The following is a 13,020-nucleotide window of genomic DNA, read 5'->3' on the forward strand; positions in this document are numbered from 1 at the left end:
CCTGTGGGATAGGTATACCTGACTCTTGTAGCTTGCTACTGTGTGTGTGCGCATGTGTGTGTGTGTGTGTGGGGGGGGGGACGGGACCAGCCCCAAGGTTTATGATTTAACTTCATTACAGTGTTTCAATCCGCCTAATAAACCAGAATTTTAAGGATCCCGAGTTGGACATTTGTAGCCAACACTGCTGCACCTCACCTTGGTGGCCACAGCACTGCAGTGCTCCCTCCCATGCTGGGTCCCACCCAATGGGCCAGAGGCAGCTCCTGCCTGGAGCTGTTCCAGCCTGGCTGCAGCTCTGTGCCCCATTGTTGGTGCAGAAATCTCAGGGGCAATGTGACCCCCTCACCATGTTGCCTGAGCCCCCCTACCCCTCTTTGCTGTATCACTTGTGCCCCCTGCCTCCCAACACATCGTTTCTGTCCCCTCCACCACCCCAACACGTTGACTGTGCTCCTTCTCCCCCTACCCTAAACTTAGCTGGAAAGAGCTGAAGGAGCTGCTCTCCACCCATGCTTGGCTGCCATGTGCACGTGCACACGCACATGGCACCCCCTGCCTCTGATCACCCTCCCAGCTATCCTCTGCCCCATGCAGTCCCTTGCCCGCTGGAACTCTGCCAGCCTGCAAGGGGAAACCCATGGTTTCCTGTGTTTTTCTACGTTAAAGGAGAAAATCTGCATTTTTTTCATCAAAGGAGAAAACCTGCATTTTTCCACAGTGGATGGAAAACCTGGATCCCTAGTAATAAGAGCCTAGGGCCTCAGTAATCATTCCTAAACATGACCCTGTTATATCCCTACTCCATGCGGCGCCCCACAACTAGGGAGATGATGAGCCAATTGCCCATGGATCCTGTTACTCATTAGCCACAGCAAGCAGGGAGCAAACACTAGCACAAATTGCTTGCAACAGCTTTATTCAGAATGGAGACAGTTTTAGGCAAAGGTCCCTCACATATGCACAGCCCGTGAACCAGGGGACCTGCACTGAACATTAGTTTTTTCCACATTTTATACACCTTGGTTCATGCTCATTAACATTTGTTCTACCTCTGTCCCTCCTTCTGTTCCACCCCTTTCTCCTCCCATCTCAAGTTCCGCCTCTGTTTACTGTTTGTTTCATTAGCATGGGATTGCCTATGCGTTTCATTCATTTACATGTCTTTCTGCTAAGGGCACATGCGTAAGACCGTGAACCTGGCTTCTCCTGGTCACTTGCTGGTTCTTTCTGGTTTCTTGCTGACTCCTTTCTCAACTCCAAGGTCTTGCTTCTGTTTTATCTCCTGATGATAGCTGGTGGGCTACATCTTGTTCTTTTTACACAATGGGTTCTATACTTTACAACACTAAGACTTTGTTAGAAAACTGCTTGCCTAAGTGTTTGCAATGTTACTTTTAATATACCATTCTGCCTTGTGTGCTAAAGCCACAGATTAAAGCCTTGTATATTCAGCTGCAAATCCAGTGCTCCCCAAGATCCAAATATTGTCACCCTAACAGTCACCTTACATCCAGCATGTTCAACATAACTGAATCCATCTTTTACAACATAAAATAATATAGAAATATTATCTAATTTTCCTCAGGTTTGGGCCCTGTCAGCCCTCTTTCCAAGGGGGGCCAGGGTCCTTGGGTCTACACATACTCAGTGCCTATGCTAACAGTTCAATATCAGCTGTCAGCAGGTCAGTTTTTAACTGCTTAAATTATAATTAGGGGTCTACCCAACTTGCAGTAGGGACTGGCCAATTTTGCAGGCAGATAGTGAGCCCTGCAGCCATTTTCACAGCCTTATGGTGGGAGCCCACCCTACACTTCTGATTGGCTGAGGGACTATAGTGCCTCCCCACACTGATTGGTGGAAAGGACTGTCCATTATTGGCTCTGACCCTCTCTGCTGATTGGCTGAGAAGGCTGTCTGTCACATAGCCCCGCCCTTCATTGCTGATTGGTGGAAAGTGCCACTGACAGGCAGCTCTCTCACCCCATCAGTGACAAGGGGCAGGGGTGACATCCACTTTGTTTTTCTGCTGGCAGCCCCATTTGTGCCAGGATGTGGAGCTGGAAGGACTACTGGCTCCCATGGGGAAGCCAGCACTTTATTTTTAGTAAGTGTTTTTTTGTGGATTTCACAGAGATCATCTGATTTTACGATTTCTGCAAAGTTGTGATCTGAGTTGGTCCCTAATTATAATAGGTATTAAAATTAGGGGACTGCCTTTTGGTCCTAAAATCTCATGGTTTTCTGTATCAGAGAAAGTATATGCTAGACAAATTTTACCTAAAAATATGTATTAATTTCTGATATTGAATGCAATTTTAAATCAGTAGTGTGCATGCATATATATTCCTGATATGACCTCACTGCATGCTATTCACACTGATATCATATACTGGTCTTGACATCAACATCAATAAGGGCAAATAACAATGAACAGAGAAAAACAAACTGTCTTCAGTGACTCGGCAACATTCACAGCTTAATGAACCATTTCCAAGTGTTTCATCTGGATTTAACATTTGCAACTGTTGGGGTATGAGGTTGTTTTTCTTTTATGTTATCTCCACAACTTAATACAATTCTTGTAGGTAGCACTGACTGTGTATAAAGCACTCACAACAGATACACTGCCCGCTACATCAGTTTCTTTTTGGATAGATCTATTTTAGATATGGTCATAACTAGTGCCTACCAGCAGCCTAACAACATCACAGCATCAGTTTTAGGACCAGCCACTTTTCTTATCATCTGTGAGCTGTCAAACAGTGTTTTCCTTTATCTCAAGGTGTTTTGTTCTCTTTTAGCAGTAGTTTGCAGTGAGGGAACACTAGTATAAACTATAACACGTTAAGTTCCTTTGATGGTTCTGTCAGGTTCGACCTAGAAACCACTATATAAAGCCCAAGCAAAAGTCTCTGTTATGTAACTAATGCCCATCTGCAATGATAAGGAGGAGACAGTCTTAGATAAAGGAGGCTTGAAAACAAAAGCAGAATCAGAGGACTAGGGCAAAGAGCTGATTTGAATATTGAGAATCACACCCCTGGGTGGGGAGAAAGTATGCTAATGAAACATACATGTATGGAAATGAGATACATAGCTAAAACACAGGTATAGAGACATGCTCAGTAAAGAACTCCTTGCGTCACTCCCTTATAACCAATTAGCAAACAAGAATGCTTATGAAGGTCCAATACTCCTGTATAAAAGATGCTTAGAATTAAAAATCTGTGTGCTTGTTACGTGAAATTATTCCGCTTGCACCTTGTATTGCTAGCAATAAATCTTTATACTTTCACCCCTGGTATCTTTATTGGCTTTTGCATACCGGGCACGATCCCAGACTTGAGCTGGGGCTCAACAGTTCTATATACAGATAAAAGATTCTCATGCAACAAAAATGAGCCTCCCCTCCAAGCTACAAGTTGTGTGAAGCCTGTCTTTGCTGGAAATCACTCTGAAATCAGGAATGAAATGCATTTCTCACTCTGATCTCAATAAGTGTCATTCACATCTTCTTTTTAAGGAGACGATAAAATGTTCCTTCAGAAACCAACCAATCAACATACCTACTTTTTTTTAGAAGTGAAATCTTAAAAAAAGAAAAAAAACGCTGCATGTTTTTATGCTGTTTGTAGTTTTCTCTTACATCCACATACACACTGTTGAGAAGTGAATGAGGAATTCTGACTCTGGACCTTCAACTCTAAAAAAAGCATCCAGTTTACTTTTAGAGAGCCAGCCTGATTCACTAGAAAGTCCACTACATGGTACAGTTCTGAATTAAGAAGCCCCTCACACTGCATGATAAGGGAGTGGCTTTACGTATGTACAAACATCAGTGTGTAAGAACAGTAACATTGGTGCAATTAAAAATCTTAGTTCATACAAGGGAAAATCCCCACTGAAGACAACAGCCCTTCATATTAGCTTTGAGATGCACCTACATTTTATACCCAGATTTTTGGGTGAGTAAGTTACTTTAACTGATGGACTTCTTCATTTGTTCAAAGAAAATAAGATTTCCATAAATCAAGTCAGCAAAGATTTATTTCATGGGGTTTTGGCCAATTTAATAGATGAATGTGGAAAAACAGGCTCTACAGAGGTAAACATGAAACAGAATATCACCTAATTCCCACAGCCCTTCAACTTCTCTCTACTTCTGAAGGTTATTAGCTCAATCACTCTTAATGAGCCTCTTCTAAGTGATTAGAAGATGGCTCTGGAGTAGGAAAATGAAGATAAAAAAACCCAGGAGAGGTTCTTCATGCATTTAAGGCACATTCCTATCATTTCAGTGGCATTTGAGAGGCATTCATCATAAACTGCAAGTATGAATCTGACTTTTAAATTTAGGAAAGTCTATCTTTAAGTAAATATGTGGCTGGAGACGAGTTCAGCTTCTATTACAGGACTATTTACTAGGGCTGTGCGAAACAGCAGTGTTCCGTTTTCGACCAGTGTTTCGATGGAACAGCGTCCTGTTTCAAATTTTGTTTCGATTTGAAACAGCTGTTCCATTCTGTTCTGTCGAAACAATATTGCCATTTCGACCCTGTTTCGATGTTTTGCCCATAGGATATAACAGGGAAGGTTGAAAGAGCCTATAACTTTATCATTTCTGGCCCGATTTGGATGACACATGCAGGAATGGTAGCCCCTTCTGAGGGCATGAAGCCTGTGAAGTTTCAAGGAGATAGGTGCAGGGGGTTTCTGAGAAACTGCGCCCCAAAATCTTGAAAGCAAAACTTGTGTCATGTGTATGTGTTAAGCCACAGTGAGGTCAAAACTGCAGGCATGCTAGCCTCTGCTGAGGCCATAAAGCCTGCCAAGTTTCAAGGAGATTCCTCCAAACCCTTGCACGTAACTGTACCTCAAGCTGTGGACACGCAAAACTCATGACATGGGTGACAGTGTGTGTTTAAGGCACAGCAGAGTGAAAGCTGCAGGACTGCTAGCCCCTGCTGAGGCCAAGCAGCCTGCTAGCTTTCAAGGAGATAGGTGCAGGGGTTCTAGGGCCCTGCACCCCTAGCTGCTGACAGGCAAAACTCGTGACATGGGTGCTTGTGCAACTGACTGTCTGTCTTGGGGCAGAGGTGGGTGAAAACTGCAGGCCTGCTAGGCCCTGCTGTGCCTTCACTCTAGCAGCTTTCTGGGGACTTGTGTGCTTGTGCAACTGACTGTCTGTCTTGGGGCAGAGGTGGGTGAAAACTGCAGGCCTGCTAGGCCCTGCTGTGCCTTCACTCTAGCAGCTTTCACCCTGCTACGCATTAACACACACAGTCACCCATGTCACGAGTTTTGCTTGTCCACAGCTTGAGGTACAGTTTCTCCCAACCCCCTGTACCTATCTCCTTGAAACTTGGCAGGCTTTGTGGCCTCAGCAGGGGCTAGGATGCCTGCAGTTTTGACCCCACTGTGGCTTAACACAAACATGAGTTATGAGTGACATGAGCAAAACCGGTGACATGAGTTCTGCTTTCAAGATTTTGGGGGGCATTTTCCCCAAACCCCTGCACCAATCTCCTTGAAACTTGGCAGACTTCATGCCCTTATAAGGGGCTATCATTTCTGCAGTTTTCATCCAAATCAGGCCATAGATGACAAAACTAGGCTGTTTCAACCTTCCCCATTACAGCCCATGGGTGAAACGTTGAAACAGCATTGAAACAGCGAAATGTTTTGACTTGCCTCATTTTGTTTCGAGGCTGTTTCAATTATATTGGTTTTGATTTTGCTGTTTTGACCTTGAAGCAAGTTGAAAGTTCCTGAGGCTGGAGACCAGCAGAGGAACAAGCAGGGGGCTGGAGAGAGCAGGAGGCTGGAGTGTGGGTGTCATAGGTTCAAATTGTGAAAAGAAGTTCTCCAGAGGGGGACACCAAGCAGAGCCCCCGGGCTGCACCTACTGGTCCTGAAAGGCATCCAAGGAGCCAGTGGATGCCACCCACAGGTGCTCTGCCCAGAAACGTGCATAGACAAGGGAGAGGAAAGCGGCCCAGCAGTTTCAGGGGACCTTCCTGGCCAGAGCCTCCTTCCTGGTCAAGTACAGCACCCACTTGGCCAGGGCCAGGAGGCCCTGGGACTTGGTGGGGCCATGGATAGGGTGACCAAAAACAAAAAGGTGGGGGGTGAAATTCAACCAGAACCTCAAGAGGAGGCTCTGGAGGTGGAGATGGAGGGGCTGTAGCCTGGCACAGTCGAGGGTCATTTGTGCGAGGGTCTCCCTCTCCCTGCAGAAGGGGCAGGAGACTGGGGTGTTCGTGAAGCTCGCTACATACATGTCTGTGGTGATGGCTCTGTGGAGGATGGCTGGCAGCTAAGGTCCCCAGTGGCTCGTGTGATGAGGGTGGAGTACAGACTCAGCCACTGGGGTGCCCCAGCCACGCCCTCGCTGAGCAGGTTCCACCACTTGGTGTCTGGGCAGGACATAAGGGCAGCATGATGGACAGTGTGGTGTTTGAGCTTGTAGAGGTGGCGGTGATGGACAATGAAAAAGCGGACCGGTTTGGTGTCTGCCAGCTGGCTCAGGTGGTGGAGTGGGGAACACCATGAAGCAGGCCAGGCACTGGCCCCACAACAAATTCTGGTGGGTTAGAGGTCATGGGGCGGGGGGGACCGCTGCCCGCCGCTGTGCAGAACCTGGTCAACAAAGGCAAGGGCATCAGGAGGAAGGGCAGATTTCACCTCCTGGACCAGAAGGCAGGTTGCACGTCTCTTGGGTAGACCCATGAGCCGGGTCAGCGCAGCAGGGTCCACCCACTCCTGCCTATTGTAGTCCAGGAGGTCTCCAATATGGGTGACACCAGCCAGGATCAACCTGTCACAACCAGGGTGCCTCTGCTGTCAGCACCTTCAGCTGGGGGTTCTAGGGGAGGAGCTGGATGAGCAGGTCAGCACCCTGGGTGACTGTTGCAGTGGACCTGGAGGCCTCTAGGCCCAGAGGAGGTCGTGGTAGAAATCTGGAAGCCCTCGCAGGTTCTGCAGGGAGAAACACCACAGGCTGAGAAGATGCCAGTTGTATCAGAGCCCCCAAAAAGTGGCAGAGGAAAGTGAACCCCTGGTGGCCCCATGCCGCATGGCTACCGACACTGTATAGCAGTCACTGCAGAGCCTGAAGGCAGAATGTCAAGACCTGGCTGTGCAGGCAAACCATGTCCTGGCTGCCTTCCTGCAAGGGGAGGCTCAGGACCTCTGCAGCGACCCAGTGTTGTCCTGGCCAAAAAAAAACAACTCCAGCTGGAGTCCCACCAGGACCTTAGGGGGCACAGGCAGGGTGTTTAAGTGGTGCCAGAGCATGGACAGGACCAGCTGGTTCAGTACCAGCACACTTCCCAAGCAGGGAGAGACATTGCAGGAGCCCTGCCCATGCCTGGAGCCGCTCCACTACCTTTGCCTCCAGCTGGTGACAGTTCTCCGGCGGGGAGGGGTCTGTGGGGGACAGGTAGATCCTCAAGTAGAGTAGCAAGACCACGCTCCAGTGGATCCCGTGGAGCGCAGCTGGGAGTGAGACCACCTGCCACCCATCCCCCACCACCAAGCTAAACCTCCTGACTTGACAGTACAATGCCTAGCAGGCCTCCACCTGTGCCAGGTCACCCGAGTCCTGGACCATGAGGGATACGTCATCAGCATACACTGACAGGACCATCTGCACTGCTGGCTCCCAGAGCATCAACCCTACCACCTACCTCCACAGGAAAAAGAGGAAGGGCTCCAGGGCCAAGGTGTACAGCTGGCCCCACAGCAGACAGTCTTGATGCACCCGTCTCCTAAACAGAATGGGCTCTGTCAAGGTCCAGCTGAGCGTGACTAAACACTCTGCAGAGGCATACAGCACCTGGAGAGCCCACACAAAGTGGGGCCCAAAGCTAAAGGCCCACAGAGTGCCTGTGAGGTACCCATGATCCACTCTGTCAAACGCCTTCTCCTGGTCCAGGGATAGGAGAACAAAAGACAAGCCCTCCCAGCGCACTAGCTCCAGGAGATCCTGAACCAGGTACAGGTTGTCAAAGATGGAACATCTGGGCACCATGTACGTCTGGTCAGGATGGATCACATCTCTCAGCACAGACCGCAGGTGCAGCGAGATGGGTTTTGCTACCACCAAAGGAGGGACATGGGACGCCAATTCCTTAGGTTGTGGGGATCCTCTTCTTCGGCAGGAGGGTCAGCACGGCCCTCCGGCATGACAGGGAGAGTTCCCCACTTCTCTCAGATTTGGCCCAGACTGCAGCAAGGTCAGGGCTGAGGACATCCCAGAAGGCCCGGTAGAACTCCGTGGTCAGCCGGTCAATGCCTGGCACCTTGTTGCCAGGCATCAGATGAAGGATGGCTGAAAACTCAGCCAGAGTGAGAGGCGCTTGCAGGCGGTCCTGGTCACCCATGCTGACCCGAAGGAGTACCTCCCACAGGGTCTGACAGGCTTCAGCATTGGTCGGATCCAGGGAGAAGAGCTCTTCACAGAAGGCCCACGCACGCTGACGCATCTTGCCTGGATCCATGAGGGGGGTGCTGTCACCCGCCAGAAAGCAGGTGATCTGCTTCTTGGCCCCCCGCCTCCTCTCCAGGGCATAGAAGCAGGAGTCATGGTCCATCTCCCAAAGGAGCTGGACGCGTGAGCAGACAAATGCACCATGGGCGCGGTGGTCGTCCAGAGCATGAAGCTCTTGCCGTCTCTCCTGATACTCTACGCAGAGGGACGGGTTGGTTGGGTTGGTGGCCAGGCACCTCTCCAGCTCTAGCACTTCCCACTTGAGTTGTTCCCGGACCGCCTCCCTCTGCCAGGTGTGCTCCCGAGTGTAGCTGCAGCAAAAAACCCAGACGTGTACCTTCCCCACATCCCACCATCTCCGAGCCGAGGGGAAAGCTGCCTGTTGCTCCTGTCACGCCAGCCAGAACTCCCTGAAGGCCTCCCTAAAGCCCACAGCTTCCAGCAGACTGGAATAGAAATGCCAGTAGGCCAACCCCAGACGCCCAGGCCCTAGCATGACCTGGGCCCAGACAAGGTGGTGATTGCAGAAAGGGGTTGGCTGGATGCCAGAGGAGTGGGCCCAGGCAAAGTGCAGCAAAGAGATATAAATCCAGTCTGACCGGGAGTGGCGTGCCTGCTCCTCCCCCACCCTCACATAGGTGAAGGCAGGGGGCCGGTAGGGTGGCAGGCACGCCAGACGTCCACCAGGGAGTAGTCCGTCAGGATTTCCCTGAGGACGCCTGGTTCCATTCCCTGCCTGACCGGTCTCACGTGCCTAGGGTGATGTTAAAGTCCCTGCCCAGGACCAGGCACTCACGAGGGTTGAGGGTGCCAATGTATGTAGCCACCTGGCAGAAGAAACCTGCCAACTCTGGGTCCCTCACAGGGGTGTACACATTCAGAAGGTTCAGGACCAGCCCCTGCACCTGGACCCAGAGGTGCAGCAGGCAGCCCGGCACCACCTGAATGTCCTGGAGAACCTCCGGTTGCAGGCCTGGGGATAACAGGGTGGCCATCCCACCTGGGGTGGCTGAAAGGTGAGGAAGAAAGACCCTGCCTCCCCACTCCAGCTGCTAATTTGTCTCATCAGCTGGAGCTGTCAGGGTCTCCTGCAAGAATACCATGGTGTACCCTCCCTCCTGAAGGAAGGAGAGCACCTGGCATTTCTGGAGAGCTTTCCTGCAGCCATAGACATTGAGGGTCACAATCTTAAATGAACTCATGGTTGCGGGGGTGGAGTAGACAGTTCAGCAGAGGCCTTGCACATCTCAACGCCCAGCGTAGGGCCCACTGGTTCACATGGAATTCCCCCACATCTGTAGAGGGCATCTATGAAACTGTGGGCCCGGCTATAGGTCTGGGCGTCGCTTTTGAGCCCCTTGCCTCTCCTGCCAGCGCCCTCATCCTCCTCCTGGTCCTGGGACTCCGAGGGCTCCTTAGGCATCATCTTAACCCCGTCTCCCCCCAGTCCACTAAGACCCTGGACTTTGGTTGGGATTGGGAGAGCTCTGCAGCCCCTTGGGACAGGGGTGGGGAAAAGGGTGGGGATGGGGCTCCTTCACAAGATGGTGGGGTAGAGATGGAGCCTCGGTGGGTCTGTGCAGTGTCCCCGATGAGATCCACCCATTGATTAGGGGACCTCTGGTGCAGGACTATGGGGCAGGATGAAGGTGAGGTTTTCCTGGGAGGGGGAGGGAAGAGACCTGCCAGGCACTGGGGTGGCTCCAGTGTCTGCTGTCACAACCCAAAGTTGTGATTTTTGTTTTTGTGTGCGCTTTGGCACCACTGAATTATTTTCCCGCTAAATTGCAGCTTCTTTGCACGGCAGAGTTTTCTGCTATAAAAAGAGAACCCCGGTGCAAGGGAGAATTTCCCGCCAGTTTGTAGCTTTCTTTGCATGGTGCATTTCTTTCGCATCTAAGAAATGCTCAGTGCAAAGAGTTCCCGCCATTTGTATGCTAATTTGAGCCCCATTATTGGCTTGTGTGAAATTATTCACACGTGGCGGCTAGTGATTGGCTTGCTAGCCGTATAAAAGGCTTGGGTGGTTTCCGCCCAAGTTGGAGAGAGAGAACTTGAAAAATCTGGAGAACTCCGAGGAGAGCCCCCGCAAGGGAGGACTCCACGAACACCAGGAGGAGGAGACTTCACGTTGTGTGAAGATCTCTAAGCGCTAAGGAGCCTATTGGACCTAGCGCATTTGAAGCAGGCAACAGGGGTCTGATCAGCCTCTAGCCTCTCCCCGTCGCCGATAGATTCCTAGACGTATCCCTCCCCGCGCGCAAAAGAACCGGACCCACGGAGCCTAGCAAACTTCGCGTGGGTGAGCGAATAAAAGGATCCACGGAGCCTAGCAAATTTCGTGAGAGCGCCGAGCTTGTCATAGTCCTCAAACGAGGATTTAATCAGAGCTGTGCCTGGAAACTGTCCAGCCTACACCACGACCATTTTCGGTGTAAGTAAATAATCTTGAATCAACCATTACGCGTTCGTGCCTGATTCCAGCGTGTCGCCTGTTCTCTCCGATCCAGCGTGCCCGGGCTACTGGCCACAGCCCGCGCGTAGCACAAAAGGGCCCCGATCGCTCCCCGCCGTCCACACATGGCGACGAGGGTGGGATCGGGAGACAGCCTGCACATCTGCCTCGGGGTTCTGGGAAAGGGGACCTTCTCCCTTGGGACTCACCGGGGTGAGCCCCAAGGGCCTCTGTATCCCCTAGATCAGAGGGAGGTGGCCCTGCTGCCAGGCCTTGCTTTGCGTAGGCCTGTCTCAGCCTCGGTGCCCACAGTTCCACGGGGTAGGCCTTGGTCAGCAGAATGAGGGGCTTCATCCACGGGCTTCTGTTCAGGACTATCTAGCAACCCCAAAAACTCCTCCACGGGGATCACCCATTTGATCTTTCTTTGGGTTGGAGTTTCAGGCACAGCCCCCGGAGGCTGGGATGCTCCTTCCCACCATGTGGTGGTCTTGGGCAGGGGAGAGGAGTCCTCCACATAAGAGAGCTCTAGCTGTGCCCGGGCCTTCCTCTTGCTTTTATGTTCAGAGGGGACTTGCACCCACTCAACTATAGGGTGGTCCTCAGGTGGCCAGGCTCCAGGCAGAGAAGGTGAGGGTTGAGGGGCTAGGGCAGCCACCTTGGGGGTGTGATTAGGGGCAGGGGGGCCCTGCTCCCTCTCCCCCCCTGGTTGCTGCTGCCCTCCCTGGGACTCTAAGTCCAACTTGGTTGGGGGGCAGGGTCCCTTGAGCTCTTGGGGGGCTTGTAGTTGTGGCTGGGGTGCCAGGAGGTCCTGAAGAGGGTGGGGCACCAGTAGTAGGGGCACCCCTCTTTTCAGTGGGATCCACAGATGCCCTCCCCGTCTTGCCCATCAGACACTCATGACAAGTGCCCCGGGGCATGGCCCTGGAAGCACCGCAGGTCCCCCAATGTATAGAAAATCCTCATCAGGACCCCCCGATAAGGAATTACCAGACACCCCTCAGCCTCCAGCCATGCTCCCGCCGCCAGCTGGACCATGACCTGGCGACGGAAAGAGCGCACGTAGCAGAGGCCAGGGTCTCAGCACCCCAGTGAGAGGGCCACCACCAGGGACATAATTCTCCCCAGGGTTTGGACCTGGGGGAAAAGGGCCCAACTGGGGATATAGGAAGGGATGGAGCCGAGGACCACCCTGGTCCCCAGGTCTTCTAGAGGCTCAAGGGGGATGTACATGCCCTCCACCACGAGCCCCCTCTCCACCACCTTTTGTGCAGTAGCCTCCGAGGCAAGGAAAAAGACCCCCTTGTAATGAAAGCAGGAGGCTGCCACAATCTTGGGGGGACCCCACTACCTGAGCCAGGGCCTGCATCCAGGTCTCAAAGTGCAGGTTCTCCCACTTGAGCAGTTGGCACTTCACCCCATGCCTGCGGGTGAGTGCCAGAAAGGGGGCCCCACTGCCCGAGCTAGACGGGCCAGCAGTGGAGGGTCCAGGCCCCCTGGCTTTGGGCCTCCCTACAGGTGCCTGTGCATAGCTGTGGTTCTCCCCCGCAGGGGGCCACGTTCGTGGGGCCAGTGCTTGGGCAAGGGACAGGCTGAGAGGGTGTACTGGCTGGTATAGTGCACCTGGTCCCATCAGGCACTGGTGGTCTAGGCTTCGGGGCAGGGCCCTTGCCCTTCCCACCCCCAGCTGTGGAGGAGGTGGAAGAGGAGCCCTTCCCACTGCCCTTGGTCCCCAATGAGGGGAGCAGGAGCTTGGGAACCCCTTGTGGGGGGCAGGGAACTGGCCAGGGGAGACCCCCTGGCCCTGCTGGCTCCCTACCCGACTCCCACCTGCCCCTGCAGGAGAGGTTTCAGGCTTCTCCACCCCCAGAGGTTGGTTGGACTCTGCCTTTGGGGTGGAGGCTGCAGGGGCATGCATCCCCTTGAGGACTTGGTTGGGATCCACCCCCATAGTGGGGACTGCAGGAAGCTCTGTGGGGGCATCTGCCCCTCACCCATAGATTCATAGATGTTAGGGTCGGAAGGGACCTCAATAGATCATTGAGTCCGAACCCCTGCATAGGCAGGG

General features: G+C 52.4%; 1 protein-coding gene across 5 annotated transcripts in view; it reads right to left on the minus strand.

Moving 5' to 3' along the window:
• Positions 1–13,020, minus strand: part of LOC106722986 (F-box/LRR-repeat protein 7-like) — a 261,033-nt gene that overhangs the window by 69,227 nt on the left and 178,786 nt on the right. The window contains exon 3 of one of the 5 annotated variants that reach the window (XM_025192648.1): positions 5,883–6,984. The exons of the other annotated variants lie outside the window; for them this stretch is intronic. Coding sequence (XP_025048433.1) covers positions 6,872–6,984 — 113 coding nt within the window. The 3' untranslated portion in view covers positions 5,883–6,871. Of the gene's footprint in view, positions 1–5,882; positions 6,985–13,020 lie in introns of those variants that run through there. 5 annotated transcript variants of the gene reach the window in all.

Source organism: Alligator sinensis, unplaced genomic scaffold (assembly GCF_000455745.1).
Source record: "Alligator sinensis unplaced genomic scaffold, ASM45574v1 scaffold1561_1, whole genome shotgun sequence".
Lineage (NCBI taxonomy): Eukaryota > Metazoa > Chordata > Crocodylia > Alligatoridae > Alligator > Alligator sinensis.